Source organism: Oncorhynchus tshawytscha, linkage group LG05 (assembly GCF_018296145.1).
Source record: "Oncorhynchus tshawytscha isolate Ot180627B linkage group LG05, Otsh_v2.0, whole genome shotgun sequence".
Lineage (NCBI taxonomy): Eukaryota > Metazoa > Chordata > Actinopteri > Salmoniformes > Salmonidae > Oncorhynchus > Oncorhynchus tshawytscha.
The window spans coordinates 26,513,979-26,538,733 of NC_056433.1; the positions used below are offsets into that span (position 1 = coordinate 26,513,979).

General features: G+C 42.1%; 2 protein-coding genes across 5 annotated transcripts; both read right to left on the reverse strand.

Annotated features, from left to right (window-relative positions):
* Positions 1 to 1,656: 1,656 nt before the first annotated feature.
* LOC112250398 (failed axon connections homolog, metaxin like GST domain containing a) lies at positions 1,657 to 9,669 on the reverse strand. Its single transcript, XM_024420500.2, has 6 exons — positions 9,164 to 9,669; positions 6,914 to 7,049; positions 6,523 to 6,719; positions 6,040 to 6,257; positions 5,504 to 5,620; positions 1,657 to 3,117 (listed from the first exon to the last, which is right to left on the reverse strand). Exons 1-6 carry the CDS (start codon positions 9,421 to 9,423, stop codon positions 2,831 to 2,833), a joined length of 1,215 nt encoding a protein of 404 aa, XP_024276268.1. The 5' UTR covers positions 9,424 to 9,669; the 3' UTR covers positions 1,657 to 2,830.
* Positions 9,670 to 10,344: 675 nt separating this feature from the next.
* Positions 10,345 to 20,313, reverse strand: LOC112250399 (cyclin-C). 4 transcript variants are annotated; one of them, XM_042321751.1, is made up of 12 exons: positions 20,133 to 20,313; positions 19,585 to 19,691; positions 14,887 to 14,971; positions 14,379 to 14,538; positions 14,152 to 14,203; positions 13,945 to 14,000; positions 13,009 to 13,044; positions 12,814 to 12,905; positions 12,661 to 12,728; positions 12,481 to 12,560; positions 12,273 to 12,391; positions 10,345 to 12,163 (listed from the first exon to the last, which is right to left on the reverse strand). In XM_042321751.1, exons 1-12 carry the CDS (start codon positions 20,162 to 20,164, stop codon positions 12,109 to 12,111), a joined length of 942 nt encoding a protein of 313 aa, XP_042177685.1. In that variant the 5' UTR covers positions 20,165 to 20,313; the 3' UTR covers positions 10,345 to 12,108. The 4 variants fall into 4 exon arrangements, with proteins under 4 accessions (XP_042177685.1, XP_024276270.1, XP_024276269.1 ...); XM_024420502.2 differs by having other exon boundaries at positions 14,379 to 14,448; positions 20,133 to 20,312; XM_024420501.2 differs by lacking the exon at positions 20,133 to 20,313 and adding an exon at positions 19,951 to 20,000 and having other exon boundaries at positions 14,379 to 14,448.
* Positions 20,314 to 24,755: the final 4,442 nt, after the last annotated feature.

Below are 24,755 nucleotides of genomic sequence, written 5' to 3' on the forward strand. Positions count from 1 at the left end.
ACTGGTATACATCATCTATACACAAAGGCTTGTGTATCACTGTGTAAATTCACACCATGGTACCCCATATGGAGGCGGACTCTGTTTTGTACTCAGATGTGGCGACACTTTCATTGTGCAGGAGAATTAAAGTTGCAATAAGGTTTGTAGAGGATCTTAATCATCATCAGCATCACCATCGTTACCATTACAATCAGTATTATCATCTTTGCATTACTAACCGCTCCTCCCTCCTTAGAGAACCCAATCTAGCCACACTACTTCACGACTATTCTCTGCTGCCATTAGACAAGTTGAGAGCCCTGCCAAGTTGAGATCCCTGTAACGTCTAATGTGGCCATGTGTATCTATCAGTATCTGTATATGTACATGTATCTGTGTTTGTTACTGTATGTATCTGTAACTGTGGCTGTATCTATCAGTATCTGTATATGTACATGTATCTGTGTTTGTTACTGTATCTATCTGTAACTGTGGCTGTATATGTATCTATCAGTATCTGTGTCTATATTTGTATTTGTATCAGTATCTGTGTCTGTCTCTATGTTTGTGGTTGTATCTGTATCTATCAGTATGTGTATCTGTGTCTATATCTTTAATCTGTGTCCGTATCTGTATATGTATCTGTGTCTATCAGTATCTGTGTCTATATTTGTATCAGTATTTCAAATCAAATGTATTTATATAGCCCTTCGTACATCAGCTGATATCTCAAAGTGCTGTACAGAAACCCAGCCTAAAACCCCAAACAGCAAGCAATGCAGGTGTGGAAGCACGTATTTGTGTCTGTCTCTGTGTTTGTGGCTGTATCTGTATCTATCAGTATCTGTGTCTGTGTCTATATCTTTAATCTGTGTCTATATATGTATCTGTGTCTATCAGTATCTGTGTCTATATTTGTATCTTTATCGATATCTGTGTATGTATCTATCTGTATCTGTGTCCTTATCTGTGTCTGTGTCTTTGTCTATATATGTATCTGTGTCCGTAACTATCTGTATCTGTAACTGTGTCTATATCTGTATCTGTGTCTATATCTGTATCTGTGTCCGTATCTGTAACTGTGTCTATATCTGTATCTGTGTCTCTGTCTGTGTCTATATCTGTATCTGTGTCTTTGTCTACATATGTATCTGTAACTATGTGTATCTATATATGTATCTGTGTCTATATATGTACACTACTCTGCACGCTCAGCTGTGAACACCCAGCCTGAATGCCTGTACGTTGTACGCCTCGAAATCAACACATGACGTACGATGACTCTACGCCCCACACACACCACACACACCAGAAATAGGCTAATTAGAATAGACTGTTTCACTGTTCCACACAGCCTACTATTAAGTAAGACTAGCAACCAAAACTGTGGATTATAGTAGTGGTTTCATACTTAGCACAGAGTGAATTGATGCTTAAAGCAACAATGACCATTCTCTTCCTTCTATTTCTAGATAAGATTCATTCTTAAAGTGGGGTGGACAGACCAGCTATATGTGATGAAAACTGAGATGCTGAGCAAAAGCCTAAGTGTTCTTTTCATCTATTGCATCTTTGTGCTCTTTCTCTGGCCTGAGGTACACACATATGCACAGACACACTGCATCACAGTAAACATTAAGACAGGCCAGCGTAGAAACGTAGATAACAGATAACCAGCAGGATAAAGTGTGATTTTCATTGGCACCTATCAGCCATGCAACTCCATGTCTATCTAGTCTATTTCTACATGATTGTTACATCCGCCCTCAATGGCTAAAAGTACACACAACTAAGGATCTCCAGTAGTTTCCTCTCCTCCTCTTCTTTTCTTCATCTACTATGAAAGAATTGGACAAGTGGAAGAAGAATTGGACAAGTAGGCATCCACCATATTGCTTTCACCTATCCAATGTTTTCAGATCTGTGCAGATTATAGAGAGGAGATGAGGAAAGGAAGCCACTTTAGACTTTTGAGATGTCCCCAATCTACAGTATCTGCAACTCCTCCATAACATCAGACTATTCTAAAAAGGATTGAGGAAATATTCAATGGCCTGACTGCAGATGAAAAGTGTCAGTTGGGGGTCACCAGGTAGTTTGGTCATATTTAACAAGCACTGAGATGTTGTATGGGAGAACCACATATTTGCATTATATGACATTGGGATCATATATGTAATTAGCAGGCTATCTATACTATATATACTCATATTAAATCAGATTTGGGATCTGATTACATATTTATATGGAACTGCACTCATCTGCATCTTGTCTGAACAGTGTCTGACATATCAATATAATATCAATAGAATGATTCATATTTTGCAAGGACGCAAGTCACGGGGTCAGTACGTCAAACACACAATGCATCTCAAATTGGGGGACACAGGTAACACACACCACGTTGTTGCCGTGGTAACAACAACTCGACAATGCAAAACTGGGCAACAGGCGTTGATGTCACCCAGGTAGAGGAGTTTCACAGCGATGGCGTCATTAACTCCTGATCTTTCTTTTTCTCAACTCTTTTCTCCATCGGTTTATCTTTACCTCTTTCTATCACTCTTTGGCTGTTTTTCTCTCTATTCCTATTTTACTCCGTTTTTTTCTCTACTTCTCTATCTCTATTCCTTTATCTATATTCAGGCTTTCATTTCCTGCAGTCCATCGTGTGTGTAGAATCTCTGAATCCATCACTCATTAACACAAACAACAGCCTCTGGCAACAGAAATGCACCCCAGTAGTTATTCCCTGCTCAACAGGTACAGGGCGTTGTGTTTGGGGGGAGGGGGGGGCACGAGACCCATCCAGGCGTTGTGTGTGTGTCTTGTGTGTGTCATAGGGCAGTCAACACTTGAGCTGCTCCATCTCAGAGCACTCTGTGTCCATGTCCGAGTCGCAGAGCGAGTGGCCCGTGAGGTCACTGTCTGGTGAGATTGTGTGTGTGTGAGGAGGGCTGGCCTCGTCCTGGAAGGTGTCTGTACGGGAGTAGAGCCCCAGGTCCTGGAGTTTGGACGGGGAGTCGTCGTCCTCTGTGGCGTCATCGTAACAGAAATCCTCCAGATCAACGAACCATTCGGGCCAGAAGCGCCGGCGGATCCTCTCACAGTAAATGGCCAGGTTAATCAGCTCGCCTGGAGCGGATAGGGTGGGTCAAAGGTCAACACAAAGGCAAAGGTCAACAAGCTCAGCTTAGAATGGGTTAAAATGTGGTGTGTTATATTCAATAAAGATGGAGTCTATTCCAGTCTGATTGCTGTCAAGGTTTCTTCCTCATCACAGTTTTTTCCCCGTTTTTTTTTTTTTACATTTGACAATTTGTTCTTTTGTGTGTTTCCACATCACCGCACAAACAACACAAAAACAAAACGTCCACTATACAACACATTCCCCAAGGTGATCAACATATGATTTCCAAATTTCCTTAAACACTTCTGTTTAAAAATGTTTTTTTATAATATACAAAATCCAACGTTATGTAGCTAGATTGTTCAGTCCTCCACTTTGTTATTGAGGGTAAATATGAGGCCTTCCAATTGATGGTTCCACTTTTTTGCAGCAATTAGACATAGATCACAAAACTTTCTCTGATATTGATCATCAATATTTACATTTCGTAACCGACATAATCGTAGAGATAGATGGATATACATTCATAGACCCAATGAAATGATAGAACATACATTATCCCAAAATGGTATCACTTTATCAGAAGACCACCTCATAGGTAATAGGGTTCCTTTGTGCTATTTCCATATCCAACAGAGATGTGACATTTCTGGGTGCATTATATTCATTATGGCAGGAGTGTAGTAAGTCCTATGAATTATCTTAAATTGCAGTAGTTTATGTCTTAGGTTGTAGGAGCAGGTTTTAGCATGTGCACATATCTGTGACCAAGGGTTCTCCTCAATTTCATCCTTTAGATATAGAGTTTCAAATCAACCCTTCACATAACTTGGCAAATCAACTTCTTTGGCATATGAGCTTCTTTCAGTATTTTGTCTATTCTAGATGCCTTAGGTACATCCAGATTCTGTTGACGCAATTGAATACGATTTCAGAATACTGTAAGAATTCTGTAAGAAGTTAAAGAAATCGGCCTTGGATAATCCAAATCGGTCTTGTAGTTGATTGAAAGACAGTAGAGATCCATCATATTACACAGGTTCAAAATGCATGATGCCACTTTGGAACCAGGACTTAAAGGTGTTGTCATTAAACACGGCAGGTTGCTCCAAAGGTGCCTGGCAATATTGGGTCTTTGAATGGAGAATCATTGGATTGTCCGTTTTTTTCTTGGACCCGAAGTAGTGAATATATTTTAGATCCTTAAGGTATTACATTTATGGCTTTGATACTCCTCCATGCACAGGATAGTCTGCTGTCCATTGTTAAGTGAACGCAGGTGTGCACCCCAGTAATGCATTTTCATATGAGGTAGTCCAAGACCTCCAGCTGCATAGGGTAAGTGTAAAACAGTCAATTTGACTCTTGAGGTCTTTCCATTTTAAATAAAGTTGGAGAGCAGGCCATGTATTTTATTAAAAAAGTTGGATGGAATTGAAAATGGCAGGACCTGAAATACATCAACCTTGGTAATATATTCATTTTGGATTATGTTGACCCTACCTAACATAGAAATAGAGAGAGATCTCAGTCTCTGAACATTGGACTCAATCTTATCTAGTAATATAAAATATTTGATTTTATATGCCTCCTCCTGATTGCATGGTATCAGTACACCTAGGTATGTCATATGCATCTTTGTTCATTTTAAAATGTACTTTCTAAGCTTGAGAAATCATACTTTGAAATGGGCATTATTTCAATTCGCTTTGAATCCTGATACAGCACCACATGTGTCTAACAGAAGTCAAATAAATGACAGAGAATGTTGTGGTTTAGATAAATAAAGTAAAATGTAATCTACATACAATGATATCACCTGTTGATCTCCACCAATCTCTATTCCCCGGATTGAGCCATGAGTTCAAATTCATGCTAGGGGTTCTGTGGCTAAAGAAAATAAATAACTAGACAAAGGTCATCCCTGTCACGCTGCTTTGGGGGATTTGTACAATAGCTCAATCCAGGAGATAAATACCTGACCAAAACAAAACACTTTAAAGACAGCCACCAAATATGCCCATCCCACCCTATCTAATGCTTTTCAGCATCTAATGATACTGACACTTTTGGAGCATTCAAGTTTTTAGTATGACGGATTATATTGAAAAAATGGCAGAGATTGTTTGATCTGAGTGAATCAACTTTTGTATTACTGTTTGTATGCGGAAAGCCAATACTTTAGCAATGATTTTGTAATCCACATTCAAGAGGAATATTGGGCGGTAAGATCTGCATGACAATGGTTACTTTATCTTTCTTTTTAAGTAGTGTGATTTCCCTCACTGTTGCCCTAACTTGCTATTTATTTATTTTTTGGAACCCATGTAGGCCGTTTCTGGGGAGTAATGTTAACCATGACACGCAATGTGGCTTGTTGGTGAAACTCACCTTTGATGAGTTGCTCTGGCCTTGTGCCCGGCAGGGTCCACATGGCAGGGGCTAGATGGCTGAACACAGTGGCATCCACCATAGACAGCTTAGGACCCATCAGGTACTTCTTATCACCTACCCAGAAAAACACCAAGAATCAGGGGTCGAGAAGAATGTTGTATGGAAACAAGGGACATGGGGGTAAAATTTTGACTGGAAATTAGTCCTCATGGTGTAGTATCCTACTTTCTCCAGAAGAGGACAGAATTGTACAATGTATCTTGTTATAAAAAGGATGCTCCTTTAAGCACTTGAAACTGGCCATAGTACTGTAAACCCAAGTAAGTCAATTAAACCACAATGGAACCTACAGCTGGCCTTAGTTAGCTGTAGAACCTACAGCTGGCCTTAGTTAACCTACAGCTGGCCTTAGCCCTAGTTATGAGATTTACAAGGCTTGTAAGGCTGCAGACTGTACCTTGTGAAATTAGTGGGGAATGATGATCTGTAGGATTATGATTTGAATGATTATCTACAGTATACCCTCACCCTACCGAGTAGGGTGGCCAGCGTCCGCATGTCCTTCTCCATTAGAGCGTAGACCTCCTCCCTGGTAAATCGTCCAATCCCATGGCCGTACATCTCCCTCTTCACGATGCTGCCAGTCAGGCGACTCAGAATCCACTTGAGTAGGTCACTCAGTGGCCCACTCACTGCCAGCATCTTCTGGGTCTCCTCCAGGTTGTCCACCCACTGACAGTACGCTATGGTCCTGTCATCACACACAGACGTGATGCTTGTTAGGTCAACAGTATCTCAAATCCATACGCTGATAAAGTGTGGTCCCGATGGCACAGTTGGTTGGAGCATGGAGTTTGCAACACCAGGGTTGTGAGTTTCAAGGGACAGATGTAATGGTTTGCGACCCAATCACATTCACTAGTTTATCATCTTATCCCTCAGTATCAAATAAATTAGGTCTCCCAACAGAGCAGCATCTAGTGGATGTATTGCTGTAGTGTCAGGAAGTGTCTCACCAGTAGAAGTGTTCCTCCACCATCTTGGTTACAGCCTGGGACACAGCCTTCTCCGGAGGACTGAGGTTCTTGTTGAGGCTCACGCCCAGCTTCTCCTCCAGGAAGTCGATGATAAACTCTGCACCAGACACCTGCTCCTGGTTGTACTCTATCCATGGCATTTTCCCCTGGGGAGACAGCTTCCCATCAAAGTAGTTCTGCATGACAGAGGGAGAGAGAGAAAGGAAAGAGGAAGAAGGAATTTCAATGGTCAGTTACTCTTCAATAGAAAATGACACAATGTTAGTTACATCAAATAATTCAACTACGCACCAACCCAAACATCACTCTCTTTCTCTGTCTCTCTCCCCCTCCCCATCTCTCTCTCACACACAAACACACACACACACACCTGGTAGGGCAGGTCCACCATGCGCAGGTAGGTCTCTATCTTGAGGCAGAAGGGGGAGAGAGATGGGACACCACTCTTTGGCCTGGAGAACTGGTGGAGGATGATGGTATCTTTAGAGTTCAGCTCCTGTTCTTTCCTATGAACCAGCCAGAGCAAGGCAGTTTGAGCTCCACATTCTAATCACTCATTCTTATACATTTTATTGAAAGCAACTTACAGTTAGTGCATATATTCATTAAATATGTGTGCAGGCCTCCCGAGTGGCGCAGCGGTCAAAGGCACTACATCACAGGGCTAGAGGCGACACTACAGTCCCGGGTTCGATCCCAGGATGTGTCGCTACTGCGACACCCATGAGGCAACTGGCCCAGCGTTGTCTGGGTTAGGGGAGGGTTTGGCCGGCTGGGATGTCCTTGTCCCATCGCGCAACTCCTTGTGGCAGGCCGGGCCTTGGTCGCCATGCTGACTTTGGTCGCCAGATGTATGGTGTTTCCTACGACACATTGGTGTTTCTGGTTTAAGCGAGCAGTGTGGCTTGGCGGGTCGTGTTTTGTAGGACACATGGCTCTCGAACTTCACCTCTCCCGAGTCCATACGGGAGATAGTTCAAGACTGCAACTACCAATTGGAAATCAAAAAATAAATGTGTGGGAATCAAACCCTCAACTCCGAAGTAGCAAGGCCATCCTCATATTAAATTAGTGCAAATGATGTCCCAATTCAAACACACTGTACATTATTTTAAAATCTCTGGATATGTGGATCCCCTAGTAGGCTATAGTGCACCCATGACACTTCCACGCTTTTACATATATCTGGAGTCGATTATAGGCTAATGATCAAATTGTACTTTGAAAATAATCAAGGAAATGTTCTTAGATCTTACACAACAATCTCAGGTGCTACAGTAGATCCCGTTTTACAGCTATATATCATAGAGCGCTTTGCACAATACCCATGCTGAAACTTTCCTCGGGCAAGGGCGCCATTGCCACCGGGGAACTACAATGTCAAAACGAGTAGGACACAACCAAGTGAAATATTGCAACACATTATCATGGTCACTGTAGCTGATCCTATTACACGTTCGTACTGACCAACATAGTCTCAAATAGGGGCCTTATTAAATGAAAAAAAGTTTAAAGGGGGTTGTTTACAGGTAGCCTACTACTTTGAAGGCGCTGAAACACGAGGACCGCATGTTCTGAAATACTGAGGAGCTGTCCATTTAGCAGTGGTGCTGAAATGCCCACAAACATCAAAAAACAAACGTATTGATCCAGTTATCTATAGAATGCAAAGCACTTCGGTGTAATGACATATAGGGAAAGTAAATGAGACAGTAACTACTTAGAAATCGATTTAAAATGGGTCTCTAAGATAGAGTACAGGCGGAGCAAAAAAGAAGAGCTATGAGAAAACACACACAGTGCTAGCCACATGTCAAATAATAATAATAATTTTAAAAATATATTTAAAAAACAAGACAGTCAATCAAAATGCCCTTCTGTGTATACAACAACAAGCTTTAGGCCACAATGATTCCTATTGGTGTAGTGTGAAGTCAATTCAACTCGAATCCCGCATCCATCTCTGTAAGAGTGTGTTTATCTAGCTGAGTTGGCCATGGGGTTATCGTTGCAGGTAACCCGAGATGGGTTTTTTTAAGGACCGCAGCGACCAAACTCAATTCCCCCAGACATTATTTCAGCTCAAATCTAGGGATTCTACTGCGAAGCTGCAGTTTTCGGTCACAGATGGTCAATTCCTGTTAGCTAATACATATCCGGGCCTGGCTTTTAGCTGTATACTTTTCTCAAGTGTGAGGTTAGTAAAGGTCATTCTATCACAACCGCAATGTTTTTCTATACTGCAAGACTCGACTCGACAGAAAACGAGAAGACATGTTTGGCTTGGGTACAGCCATCTAGCCAATATCACATGCCCGGTCATCCCATGCCCTTGAGAAATCGTAAATAAATAAAAGAGTCAACCTTTGCAGCAATGAAAATTATCTTATTGTATTTACACACAAATATCTCAAATACCAGGCTTCACGCTACATATGAACAGATCAATGGATGGTTTTAATTTGACATCTAGTCCTAATAGCCACAATCACTGGAATAGGAAGAGGCATAACATTTGCGTGATTCATTGGTTAATTTATTTTCTTTCCATAACGGGACAAACAAGGAATCTCCTTCAAGTGGTACGGGCCGTTAGGCTGCATTCATTTTGGAAGCCTACCTGATGGCGAGCAGCTCGTGCAGTAGATAGGCAGCGGCGGCAAGCAGAGCGCCCCCGGTCAGATAGAGCGTTTTCCGCCACCACGAGTCCGACCCAAGGAGCGGCATGATCCCGCCGTAGTCCTGCAGAGGGTAAGCGATGATGTACCCATACAACGAGAGCTGCTCATTGGAGCCGCACAAGCCGAAGGAGAAGCTCTGGTTCCGTCCAAGATCAACCACAAACGATCGCGTCCAGGCGAACCCGACGCGCCAGTACATTCTCTCTCTCAGTGGCCTTTTTCTGCCTTGCTTTGGCCGGTTTTGGCTTCATCAACGGGGGCTTCATGCGTGCAAAGGGGTCGTTGCGATGCGGGATGCAAGGACGAAGGGGATAGGGGCCATCTCGCCTGGCGGTTGTCCCGTCCCCGCTGCGGGGTCGGTATCCTCCGCAGCCGATCGTCGCCGCTCTCTCACTCTGCCGCGGATAAGTGACGTCACGATAGCTGTACCTTTGAAACTCTGTTTTTGCGATCAGTTGGGCAATAGCATAGGCTACTCAATTTCCTGATATCTTCAATGTAGGCCAATTGCTGAGGCTACTTTTTTTTTTTAAACGTTCCATAAACTTTATAATATACATGTCTGCTTTGCAGCTTTGGTAACACTAATACGTAACGACTCTACATTAACTCTCCTTTGCACTACATATCGCACTAAAGTCATATAGGCCTAACTATTGTATGGTGGTGTAGCCTATGACTTTTATTTGTTGCAAGATGATCAGTAGTTCTAGAAACTTTTAGACCATTACAAAATTAAATCCAGGCAACACTAGAATGTAGGGTTATACGTGGTAGCCTATACAACTGAGTTAGCCTCGTATCGTAGGCCTAAAGCCATCCTGAAGTCTCGCGAGTTTATAGTCGGTTTCGCTTTACCGATTAATGAATGTATTTATTTTGGATTATGTCTGTATTGTTTTGCATTACTTCACTTTTGGAGCTAGAAACACAAGCATTACGCTGCACCCATGATAATATTTGCAAATATGTGTACCGACCAATAAACATTGATTTGAATATTTTGAGTGAAGTGAAGCGAAACGAGAACGGGTCGGTCAGGATGGTCATGCGTCAGGCAACAGCTGAATGCCCCTGAAACACAAATAATATAACACATTCAGTCGTGCAAAGAAGGAGCTATAGCTGCATCAACCCATTTGGTTACTGCAATATTCATTTTATTACCACAATAGATTTTCAAAAAGAAATACAGTTCAAGTAATAGCCAATACTTGACAAACCACACATTTTCATGTTGTGTTTCTATAGAGACAGGGGGAAAACCTTAGTAGGCTAATCCCAGTCAGTCAAGTAAACACATATGACAAATGATGGAGCCTGTAAAGGGAAAGGGAACTCTGAGGCAAAAGGCTGTATCTCAATAGTCTAAAAGCTGGATCCTCGCTCTCCTTTATCTTTCATGACTTGCAAACAGCCGGTATGTGAAAGTAATATGGAGCACAACCACCAACAGCCTGATTTCATCTAGATTTACTTTGCATCAGTGTATTTGAAGCAACCGATAACAAGGAGAGGAATTCACTTCAGACTATTGGGATGCACCCAAAGGGACCACTAAAATATCCCCCCCACCCCCGAAAACAAACAAAAAACATCACTTCCCTGCAATAGGACAGTGTGCTTGTAAGTCTTATTACCTTGATAAACAGCTTATTTTGTAAGGCATTCAAGCACCCAGTTCTGGACACAGATGAACACGTACATATCACAGAAACCAAGAGAAACAACCTCACACACACACAACTCCCACTGTATTACTGTACAGAAAATATATCAATATCTACAAGTAAATATGCACACAAAGGTATTGTGACACTTCAATTTGATTAAATACATGGTACATGCAGACAGAAAACATTGGACCCTGGCTTGTGTAGGACTGATTCAATATGCAATCAAGAACACACAGCTAAAAATCCACCTGCCTTCCCCACCAAAAATGTGGTCCTAACAATTCTCCACATAAAAAAAGCAGAATAAAAAATAAAACGTTTTTGTTGCAGGCTAATTACATCATGATAGTAAACACATTTGAGTAGTTTTACTTGAAGCAGACAGCAAATACATTTCATGATTTCTACCCAAGCAAATTTGCCCAATCAAGTAAAACACAAACAATGAAATGAAAGACATGAGTAAAGCTATTTACAAAGGCTGGAGATGTAACAGGTAATGAAGACACTTGAATCTAGCGGGTATACCCCCAGAAATTCCATTCTCCCCAATGACTTCACCTGCTAAGCTCTGTAACCAATCAATGTAGACCTTAGATAACAGGACATCCAATCGGGTCACAAAATCGAACAGACTTACATCCTTTCAGAACGCACCTCAAACAGTACAGGGTCCAATCATCTTAGCGATACCAGTAAAAAGGACTACTATTCTCCCTGAGGAATGAAGACACTGCCAAATGGGCCACTCACACATCACAATCACTAATGATCAAGTTCTCTGGCCCCAAGAAGCTCCATATTATATGATTGTTCCCCGAGAGTGTTTCAAGGAAGTCAGGATCATCACAACTCATAGTCCCCCCCTCCCTCACTACATCCTCCTGTTTCTCACAGTTAGGTCCATAAGGTTTTGGTCGCGTTCCCCTGCTCAGACGTTGAATGCATCAACCAATGGTTGCGAGCGAAGTCATCAACTGTGCCGGTCGGGCACTATATTGCTATAACATGTGGTTAGCTGATACATAAAATACCTATCCAGGTGTTTTAAGATCTGCCATGCGTTAGCAACACCTGGGCACAGGAACGCGCCCTTTAACTGTTGAGGGATGGAAACACAGGACTGCCGCCGCCAATTGGCTAATGCCAGCATTCCTGTGGCCATCTGATGAGTTATCATACATGTGCCGAGGTGGACGTCCCATTGCCTATGACTGGATGTAAGAGTTATTCTGGTTTCCACTGGAGCTCTGGTCATTCTCACTGGTACACAAACAAAACAGAAAACAGTTAGTTGAGACAGGAAGTGAATGGGTCATGTTAACAGTATATAGGTGAAACACTAAGGTGAGATTAGGATAGATCTCTGTACCTGTTGGGAGGCGGCTTGGGTTTAGGCATCTTGTTGAGCACTGCAGCCATTTCCTTCCTGTCGTCAAAATTCTTCCACTGGTCGTACAGCTTCAGGATGACTCGGATGATCTCCAGGATCTGAGCACAGCATATACGTTACCGCACAGACAATCAGCTTTCCCCTCCGATTGATGTATTAATATGCCATTTGTTTTGTGTGGCCGTACCTTCTCCATGTCGACAGAGAGCTCAGCAAACCACTGCCTGGCGTCTTTCTGCTGCACCACACAGGCAACATGCAGACATGCTGTGGGTGCAGGGGGAAGAATGTGTGTAACACCTCACCTATATTTTATTGAGCTGAATCTACTAGTAGGAGATGTGAGAGGCCTGACGGGGTGTCTTACCTAGTGCGATCATGAAGGGAGGGTAGAGCAAACAGAGGTCTGTCCTATACGTGTCATTCACTACTCTCCTGTAGAGAAATAAGACAGTGTTTCAATATCCTCATATCAAATCAATACATGCTCCCGCAAACAAAGAAGAAAAAAAACACATACCAGGCCAATGGCAGTAGCATGTCCTCCTGCCCCATGTCCTGCACATACTGCAGCAGGGGTCTGTAGGGGTGGTATACTATCAAACAGCAGTCCTGGAACACTCATGAAATAAGTTAATGAATCCATCCATCCAACAAATTGATGACATCTAGCATTGAATGTATTGTGACAGAGACAAAAACCTTCTATACTTACCATGAGCTCTAGTAGGTAGAACTCACATTCTAATACCTGTAATGAGGAAAGCAAATGAAGTACAAACTCAGTTTAGTAAATATATCAGTGTCATAGTCTCAACTTGTATCCCTTTTCTCTCTATTATCTGGGAAGTATCTGGGAATATTTCCAGTATCTGGGAATAACAACATTCTGCTAACTGAACCCCTACAGTGTGAATAATCACCTCCTTCATTGCGCCACCCCACCAGAGAATCAATAATTGTCTACAAGGTGTTAGGACAGCCTCAACGTGGTCCTGGCAACTCCGTGGAATAGGTAGATAAATAACCGGCGCTGCAATCGTATTCCACTTAGCGCCACAGCGATAGATACGCCCCGGTGAGGAGACGCAACCGACCACGGTCAAAAGTTTTGCCATAGGCTTGCGAACACTAGTTGTGGAATGTGGCGTCTCCGTAGACGCCAACATACTGATACCCAACTATAACACACAACATAAAGGACTCTTACTGGTTTATAAACTGGGTGGTTCGAGCACTCAATGCTGTTTGGCTGAAAGACGTGGTATATCAGACCGTATAACACGGGTATAACTAAACATTACTTTTTACTGTTCTAATTACATTGGTAACCAGTTTATAATAGCACTAAGGCACCTCCAGGGTTTGTGGTATATGGCCAATAAACCACGGTTGTGTTGTGCTTAAGAACAGCCTTTTTGGCCATATACCACACCACCTTATTGCTTAAGTATAAATATTCCACAATATAGTGAGTGTGTTGCCTCAGAGATAGGTCCCACCACAATGCAACATGATCGTAACATCTAGCTACAATAATGAATTATATTCAATCATTTAACTTCATAATAAATACTACATTGTTTAGCCTAAGAACTGTTCATACAGCACACCCTAAATGATTTCAACAGCAAGGTTAGGTCAGACGTACATGGTTCATTCTGTAAGGGAACTCCTTTGGGAAGGCATAGGAAAATCTTGTTTTTACTGTACAAAACAAAAACACTTGTTAGATTTGACATCAAATGAACGCAACCCATCAGAATGAATGTAGCCTTTGTACCACAGCAAGAGTGTATTTGTCATCTTAAATATAAGATCATATCTAAATGGAAACGCTTCGTGTCTTCTTACTTACACACAGACGTAGCTGCAGAGATCAGACGAGTGTTTGAAACAACACCGAATTCCTGGAAGAGACAGTAACAGAAGGGCTTTGAGGATGCTGTGATGGAGTAGGATGGGGGTGAATTGCACTATCAAAGACTATGTTACAGAGCAGTTAACCCTACCAGTTAACCCTATCCCTACTCCCACACAGACTATGAAAACTGGAAAGGCAGTGGGATATCAGGCCATACATACCTCCACTTTGGAGGCAAGGAACACACATGTAGGAGCCATGAGCACTGGGTCTATACTCTTCAGGGAGTACCTGCAGAGGAAGAAATAAGAAAGAGAGAGAGAAAGAGGGGGAGAGATAGAAAGAGATTTGGAAGAGGCCCAAAGCTCAGGGCTCCAGAGACTGTTTAAAAGAAAAAAAAATGTATGCGCCTAAATTGAAAAATGTAGGAGCACAATTCAAAATATTTGAAGTAACAAGACGTTTTCTTTGTAGTAATGGGGAAAGCATGACAGTGAAAAACTGAGCTCAGTGTATTCTCCATGGTACTCAGGGGCTGCGGTACAGTGAAATAATAATTCCAACAATTATCATCTGGGTGATTTTTTTCTAAATTACAATTCCAGGTCATACAGCAAAATAGTTAGGCGAATGTGGTGGCACTGTAGATATTATACAATGCTCCCCTAGTGCCATTTATAATTAGCTGATGTTCTCACAGTGTTGTTGTTATGAAAATGGCATAAGCACCTGGCATAGAAACGTTTGAAGTAGACGGTTGCTGTAGCAATGACCTGCTGGCGGAGCTTCAGGTGTTCCCCCAGTGCCTGGATCACTGGAACAGAACAATACGTTGAACACAAAGCACATCTAACCTCAATTGCGTCAAACAGCAACCTTACAAGACAAATGACACTGTACAGTGCACTCGGAAAGTATTCAGACCCCTCGACTTTATCCACATTGTTACATTACAGCCTTATTATAAAATAGATTAAATAAAACATTTCCCTCATCAATCTACACACAATACCCCACAATGACAAAGCAAAAACAGGTTTAGATTTATTTAGCAAATGTATTAAAAAAAAATAAAAAACAGAAATACCTTATTTATATAGGTATTCAGACCCTTTGCTATGAGCTCAGGTGCATCCTGTTTCCATTGATAATCCTTGAGCCAATTCTACAACTTGATTGTAGTCCATCTGTGGTAAATTCAATTGATTGGACATGATTTGGAAAGGCACACACCTGTCTATATAGGTTCCCACAGTTGACAGTGCATGTTAGAGCAAAAACCAAGCCATTAGGTTAAAAGATTTGTCCATAGAACTCCAAGACAGGATTGTGTCAAGGCACAGATTTGGTGAATGGTACCAAAAAATGTCTGCTGCACTGAAGTTCCCTTAAACACAGTGGCCTCCATCATTCTTAAATGAAATAAGTTTGGAACCACCAAGATTTCCTAGAGCTGGCCAAACTGAGCAATTGGGGGAGAAGGGCCTTGGTCAGGGAGGTGAAAAAGATCTCGATGGTCACTCTGACAGTGCTCCAGAGTTCCTCCAAGGAGATGGGTGAACCTTCCAGAAGGACAACCATCTCTGCAGCACTCAGGCCTTTATGGTAGAGTCGCAAGACTGAAGCCACTCCTCAGTAAAAGGCACATGACAGCCCGCTTGGAGTTTGCCAAAAGGCACCTCAGACCAGGAGAAGCAAGATTCTCTGGTCTGATTAAGCCAAGATTTAACTAATTGTCCTGAATGCAAAGCATCACGTCTGGAGGAAACCTGGCACCATCCCTACGGTGAAACATGGTGGTGGCAGCATCATGCTGTGGGGATGTTTTTCAGCGGCAGGGACTGGGAGACTAGTCAGGATTGAGAGAAAGATGAACGGAGCAAAGTACAGAAAGATCCTTGATGAAAACCTACTCCAGAGCGCTCAGGACCTCAGACTGGGGTGAAGGTTCACCTTTCAACAGGACAATGACCCTAAACACACAGCCAAGACCATGCAGGCCTCAGGACAATTCACTGAATGTCCTTGAGTGGCCCAGGCAGAGCCCGGACTTGAACCTGATCAAAAATCTCTGGAGAGACCTGAAAATAGCTGGGCAACAACACTCCCCATCCAACTGGACAGAGCTTGAGAGGATCTGCAGAGAAGAATGGGAGAAAACTCCCAAGCTTGTAGCATCATACCCAAGAAGACTTGAGGCTGTAATCACTGCCAATGTGACATCAGTTTTTTAATTTTTTTATAAAACTGGCAAACATTTCCGAAAACCTGTTTTTGCTTAGTCATTATGTGGTATTGTATGTAGAACAATTTAATATATTTTAAAATAAGGCTGTAACAAAATGTGTAAAAAGTGAAGGGGTCTTTATACTTTCTGAATGCACTGTATACACAAAAGTATGTTGACATTCCTTCAAATTAGTGAATTCGGCTATTTCAGCCACACACGTTTCTGACAGGTGTATAAAATCGAGCACACAGCCATGCGATCTCCATAGACAAACATTGGCAGTAGGATGGCCATACTGAAGAGCTCAGTGACTTTCAACGCGGCACCGTCATAAGATGACACCTTTCCAACAAGTCAGTTTGTCAAATTTCTGCCCTGCTAGAGCTGCCCACAACTTTAAGTGCTGTTATTGTGAAGTGGAAACCTTCAGGAGCAACAAAGTGGTAGGCCACAAAACCTCACAGAAAACGACCGCTGAAGCGCGTAAAAATTGTCAATTGCAACACTCACTACCGAGTTCCAAACTGCCTCTGGAAGCAACGTCAGTACTATTTGTCAGGAGCTTCATGAAATGAGTTTCCATGGCCGAGCAGCCGCACACAAGCCTAAAGATCACCATGCGCAATGCCAAGCGCTGGCTGGAGTGGTGCAAAGCTTGCCACCATTACACTCTGGAGCAGAGGAAACTTGTTCTCTGGAGTGATGAATCACACTTCACCATTTGGCAGTCCAACGAATGCACAGTGCAAACTGTAAAGTTTGGTGGAGGAGGAATTAATCGTCTGGGGCTGTTTTTCATGGTTTGGGCTAGGAACCTTAGTTCCAGTGAAGGGAAATCTTAATGTTACAGCATACAATGACATTCTAGATGATTCTGTGCTTCAAACTTTTTTTCAGCATGACAATGCCCCCGTGCACAAAGCGAGATCCATATAATAAATGGTTTGTTGAGATCGGTGTGGAAGAACTTGACTGGCCTGCACAGAGCCCTGACCTCAACCCCATAGAACACCTTTGGGATGAATAGGAACGCCGACTGCTAGCCAGGCCTAATCAGTACCCAACATCAGTACCCAACCTCACGAATGCTGTTGTGGAAGCATGTAAGCGAGTCCCCGCAGCAATGTTCCAACTAGAGGTCGACCGAGTATGATTTTTCAACGCCTATACCGATACCAATTATTGGAGGACCAAAAAAAGCCTATACAGATTAATCGGCCAATTTTTTAGTTATTTGTAATAATGACACTTACAACAATACTGAATGAACACTTATTTTAACTTAATATAATACATCAATAAAATCAATTTGGCCTCAAATAAATAATGAAACATGTTCAATTTGGTTTAAATAATGCAAAAACAAAGTGTTGGAGAAGAAAGTAAAAGTGCAATATGTTCCATGTAAGAAAGCTAACGTTTAAGTTCCTTTCTCAGAATATGAGAACATATTAAAAGCTGGTGGTTCCTTTTAACATGAGTCTTCAATATTCCCAGGTAGGAAGTTTTAGGTTGTAGTTATTATAGGAATTATAGGACTATTTCTCGCTATACCATTTGTATTTCATTAAACTTTGACAATTAGATGTTCTTATAGGCACTTTAGTATTGCCAGTGTAACAGTATAGCCTCCGTCACTCTCCTCGCTCCTCCCTGGGCTCGAACCAGGAACACAATGACAACAGCCACCCTCGAAGCAGCGTTACCTATGCAGAGCAAGGGTAAACGCTATTAACGCACACCCCGCTAACTAGCTAGCCATTTCACATCGGTTACACGAGCCTAATTCTCGGGAGTTGATAGGCTTGAAGTCATAAACAGCGCAATGCTTCATGCACCACGAAGACCTGCTGGCAAAACACACAAAAGTGCTGTTTGAATGAATGCTTACGAGCCTACTGCTGCCTACCACCGCTCAGTCAGACTGCTCTATCAAATCATACTTAGTTATAACATAACACACAGAAATACGAGCCTTAGGTCATTAATATGGTTGAATCCGGAAACTATCATCTCGAAAACAAGACGTTTATTCTTTCAGTGAAATACGGAACCGTTCCATATTTTATCTAAGGGGTGGCATCCATTAGTCTAAATATTCCTGTTACATTGCACAACCTTCAATGTTATGTCATAATTACGTAAAATTCTGGCAAATTAGGCAGCCCAAACTGTTGCATATACACCGACTCTGCGTGCAATGAAAGCAAGAGAAGTGACACAATTTCCCCTGGTTAATATTGCCTGCTAACCTGGAATTCTTTTAGCTAAATATGCAGGTTTAAAAATATATACTTCTGTGTATTGATTTTAAGAAAGGCATTGTTGTTTATGGTTAGGTACACGTTGGAGCTACGATACGCACCGCATCAATTATATGCAACGCAGGACACACTAGATAAACTAGTAATATCATCAACCATGTGTAGTTAACTAGTGATTATGATTGATTGACTCATTGTTTTTTATAAGATAAGTTTAATGCTAGCTAGCAACTTACCTTGGCTTACTGCAAGATTGAATCCCCCGAGCCGACAAGGTGAAAATCTGTCGTTCTGCCCCTGAACGAGGCAGTTAACCCACCGTTCCTAGGGCGTCATTGAAAATAAGAATGTGTTCTTAACTGACTTGCCTAGTTAAATAAAGATTAAATAAAGGTGTAAATAATAATAAAATAAACGGTGTCCAAAAATACCAATTTCCGATTGTTATAAAAACTTGAAAACGGCCCTAATTAATCGGCCATTCCGATTAATCAGTCGACCTCTAGTTCCAACATCTAGTGGAAAGCCTTCCCAGAAGAGTGGAAGCTGTTATAGCAGCAAAGGGGGGGACCAACGCCATATTAATGCCCATAATTTTGGAATGAGATGTTCAACAAGCTTTTGGTCATGTAGTGTATGAAGAGGTAGCCTAGCGGTTAAGAGCATTGGGCCCATAATTGAAAGGTTGCTGGTTCTAATCCTTGAGCAGACTAGATGAAAAATCTGTTCATGTGCCCTTGAGTAAGGCACTTAACCCGAATTGCTCCTGCTAAATGACTCAAATGTAAATATAGGTCATTGTTGCCGGTTATTGCTAGGAGTAGTGTCAAATGAGATGAGGGTAATTAATGTTGTGACATTGTACCATTTCCCTAACAGTAAAACCATTCCCACCACACAGATTTATCATAGCATATGAGTCTGATGAAATACCATTGGCAAAGAAGATCTGCAGTTTCCAGTAGTCTTCCTCAGACATGAACTTGATGTCCTTCTGACGCTCCTTCATCAGGTCCTGCTTGTCCAGGACCCACTGCAGACTAGTGAAAGAGGAGACAATCAACCACAACGAGCCCTCTCATACACACAGTATCATAACAAAACTGCTGATAGGAAATCTGAGAGCGGTGCGTCAGAAATAAACAATAACACAAAAATGCCTTGATGACCTACGCACAAAGTTCATGTCTGTGTGGCTACGCTGTCAAACTAGCTCGCTAGAGGCACAAAAATACTTAGCTGGCTCTACAAATAAATCTCAGCATTCATATCTAGCTAATTACCACTAAGAAAAATTACCACGAAATGTTCGTCCGGTACACTAATACTGACATACATAATATAAGACGTGGGCGGACAAGTGGGCGGACAAGCTTAAGTTAGGTAGCAAGCTAGCTTGCTAACTCCAGCTAGGCCCCAAATCAATGGAGTTTCTTTCCCATACATAGTCCTAATACATCACGTTCGGACAGAATACGTACTAATGCGAGCTCTGCCAGAAGTTCCCAGCCATGGCTTATGAGTTGAGGTAGAAAATGTTATTTTAAATTGTCTTTCTTTTTAAAGATGATACGGGACATAGAGAAGAAAGTGGTCAGCTAATAAATGTGCAGTGCAACACTCAATGCTGTTCTGACGGCGACTGGGGCGTGATGTGCTTGGGTTCCACTTAGCTGGGTCTGGGTTGCTAAATGGGTGGGAAACGCACATCTCTTGTTGTCTAATTTTGCGTGTAAATATACAATTGTTACAGTATCGATGTTGCCTAACCATCAGGGTTGGGGTCGATTATGAATTGAGTTGCAACTTGCTCTTTGATTCCAATTCAATTCTTACATTTGAATTAAATTTGAATTCACACTCCACAGAAAGAAGAATTTTAATTCAAGGAAAAATAATGTAATTAAATGAAATTCAATGTACAGGTCATTCAAATGGCTTATTTATTGTACATATCACCATAGCAATGTTTAATCTGAAATCATGTATGGCTACCAATACCATGCAGCATGAGGTTGAAAGATTTCATTTTAAAAACGAATTATCCTAAAACAATTACAAATAATTACAGTGGTCTGGAAATATTGTAAGATCATGTTGTGGGTTGTCTATAATAATTCATATTCCCCTTCATTTAAATAACATAAGAAAGAAAATCCCAGAATGAATTAGATCAAACACTGCAGTATGGAAGGGAACAATCCAGCATCTCATGACAAAAATACTATTAAAATCAAATCAAATTTTATTGGTCAAAAACACGTGATGAGCAGATGTTATTGAGGGTGTAAGGAAATGCTGGTGCTTCTAGCTCTGACAGTGCAGTAATATCTAACAAGTAACATCAAACAAATTACACAACATATACAGTTGAAGTCGGAAGTTTACATACACTTAGGTTGGAGTCATTAAAATTCGTTTTTCAACCACTTCACAATTTTTTTGTTAACAAACTATAGATAAGTCGGTTAGGACATCTACTTTGTGCATGACAAGTAATTTTTCCAACAATTGTTTACAGACAGATTATATCACTTATAATTCACAGTATCACAATTCCAGTGGGTCAGAAGTTTATATACACTAAGTTGACTGTGCCTTTTAACAGCTTTGAAAATTCCAGAAAATAACATCATGGCTTTAGTAGCTTCTGTCACGAACCGGCTCAAAGCCCGTAACAAAAGGGAGACAATGTGGAGATAAGGCGTAACAAAAGATATATTTATTAACTAAAGCAACTAAGGGAAATATACAATGGTGTGTGTAATCAGTAATCAGTAGTGTAAGTGAGTGTTTTGCATGCATGAATGTGATAATGCAGGGTGTTGAAAGATGTTGTCGCAAACAACCCAAAAACCACCAAGAAACACAACAAAATCCATAAAGGTGTCTGCATGGAGAGAGTCTCCTCCATGAATGGGGAAGTGGTGTATTTATCCTGGGAGACACCGGGCCCAGGTGTTTCCCATGTAGCTGACGACCCTCCCAACTCCACCCACCAGCATCCTAATAAGGAAATAACAGAGAGAGAATACGGCAGACAGAGTGGGAGGGTCGTCACACTTCTGATATGCTAATTAACATAATTTTAGTCAATTGGAGGTGTACCTGTGGATGTATTTCAAGGCCTACCTTCAAACTCTGTGCCTCTTTCCTTGACATCATGGGAAAACCAAAAGAAATCAGCTAAGACCTCAGAAAAAAATTGCAGACCTCCACAAGTCTGGTTCATCCTTGAGAGCAATTTCCAAATGCCTGAAGGTACCACGTCCATCTGTACAAACATTAGTACGTAAGTATGAACACCATGGGATCACGCAGCCGTCATACTGCTCAGGAAGGAGATGCGTTCTGTCTCCTAGAGATGAACGTATTTTGGTGCGAAAAGTGCAAATCAATCCCAGAACAACAGCAAAGAACCTTGTGAAGATGCTGAAGGAAACAGGTACAAAAGTATCTGTATCCACAGTCAAACAAGTGCTATATCGACATAACCAGAAAAGCCGCTCAGCAAGGAAGAAGCCACTGCTTCAAAACCGCCATAAAAAAGGCAGACTACGGTTTGCAACTGCACATGTGGACAAAGATCATACTTTTTGGAGAAATGTCCTCTGATCTGATGAAACAAAAATAGAACTGTTTGGCCATAATTACCATCGTTATGTTTGGAGGAAAAATGAGGATGCTTGCAAGCCGAAGAACACCATCCCAACCATAAAGCACGGGGGTGGCAGCATCATGTTGTGGGGGATGCTTTGCTGCAGGAGGGACTGGTGCACTTCACAAAATAGATGGCATCATGAGGAAGGAAAATTATGTGGAAATATATTGAAGCAACATCTCAAGACATCAGTCAGGAAGTTAAAGCTTGGTCTCAAATGGGTCTTCCAAATGGACAATGACCCCAAGTATACTTCCAAAGTTGTGGCAAAATGGCTTAAGGACAACAAAGTCAAGGTATTGGAGTGGCCATCACAAAGCCCTGACCTCCATCCTATAGAAAATGTGTGGGCAGAACTGAAAAAGCGTGTGTGAGAGAGGAGGCCTACAAACCTGACTCAGGTACACCAGCTCTGTCAGGAAGAATGGGCCAGAATTCCTCCAACTTATTGGGGGAAGCTTGTGGGAAGCTACCTGAAACGTTTGACCCAAGATAAACAATTTAAAGGCAATGCTACCAAATACTAATTGAGTGTATGTAAACTTCTGACCCACTGGGAATGTGATGAAAGAAATAAAAGCTGTAAAGTAAATAATTCTCTCTACTATTATTCTGACATTTCACATTCTTAAAATAAAGTTGTGATCCTAACTAATTATTATTAGGATTAAATGTCAGGAATTGTGAAAACTGAGTTTATATGTATTTGGCTAAGGTGTATGTAAACTTCCGACTTCAACTGTACATATGAGATGAGTAATGCCAGACAAGTGACTAGTGTTCTATTCCTTAAAGTGGCCAGTGAATCACAGTGAGTCTGTGCTTATAGGCAGCAGCCTCTAATGTGCTAGTGATGGCTGTTTAACAGTTTGATGGCCTTGAGATAGAAGCTGTTTTTCAGTCTCTCGGTCCCAGCTTTGACGCACCTGTACTGACCTCGCCTTCTGGATGATAGTGGGGTGAACAGGCAGTGGCTCAGGTGGTTGATGTCCTTGATGACCTTTTTGGCCTTCCTGTGACATTGGGTGCTGTAGGTGTCGTGGAGGTCGGGTAGTTTGCTCCCGGTAATGCGTTGAGCAGACGCACCACTCTCTGGAGAGCCTTGCGGTTACTGGCGCTGCAGTTGCCGTACCAGGCGGTGATACAGAACCAACAGGATGCTTTCAATTTTGCCAAATTTCTTTAGCCTCCTGAGGTTGAGGATGCTCTGTTGGGCCTTTTTCACCCCACTGTGTGTGTGGGTGGTACATTTCAGTTTGTCAGTGATGTGTACAGCAAGGAACTTGTTCGTGGACAACCCTCTATCTACATCTACGGGACTGTGATGTTGAGTGACAGGTTGTTTTCCAGGCACCATACTCCCAGATTCCTCACCTCCTCCCAGTAGGTGGTCTATTGATTGTTGGTATTCATGTCTACTACTGTAACGTCGTCTGCAAACTTGATGATTGAGTTGGAGGCATGATTGGCCACGCAGTCATGGACGAACAGGGAGTACAGGACGGGGCTGAGCATGCACCCTTGTGGGGCCCAGTGTTGAGGATTAGAGGAGTGGAGGTGATATTTCCTACCTTCACCACCTGGGGGTGGCCCGTCAGGAAGTCCAGGACCCAGTTGCACAGGGCGGTGTTCAGATCCAGAGCCTCGAGCTTAATGATGAACTTGGAGGGTACTTTGGTGTTGAATGCTGAACTATAGTCAATAAACAGCATTCTTACATAGGTATTCCTCTTGTCCAGATGGGAAAGGGCAGTGATGGCAATTGCATCATCTGTGGATCTATTGGTGAGGTAAGCAAATTGAAGTGTGTATATGGTGACAGGTAAGGTAGATGTGATATGATCCTTGACTAGTCTCTCAAAGTACTTTATGATGACAGAATTGAGTGCTACGCGGCGATAGTCATCAAGTTCAGTTACCTTTGGCTTCTTGGGTACAGGAAAAATGGTGGACATCTCGAAGCATGTGGGGAAGGTAGACTGGGATAGGGAGAGATTGAATATGCCCATAAACACACCAGCCAGCTGGTCTGCGCATGTTCTGAGAACGCGGCTAGGGATGATGTCTGGGCCGGCAGCCTTGCGAGGGTTAAAATGTTTAAATGTTTAACTTTCATCGGCCACGGAGAACACACAGTCCTTCAAAGGTTGCGAAAAATATGTTTAGCCTGTCCGGAAGCAAGTCAGTCTCGGCGTTGTGACTGGTTTTCCTTTTGTATTCCCGTGATTGTCTGTAGTCCCTGCCACATAGGTCTCGTGCCGTGGAATTGTGACTCTCTATACTGACATTTAGCTTATTTGATTGCCTTGTGGAGTGAAAATGTGGTGGTTCGTGCTTTCAGTTTTGCGCGAATGCTACCATCTATCCACTGTTCCTGGTTAGGGTAGATTTTAGTAGATTTTAATAGTCACAGTGGGTACTACACCTCCTATACACTTCCTTA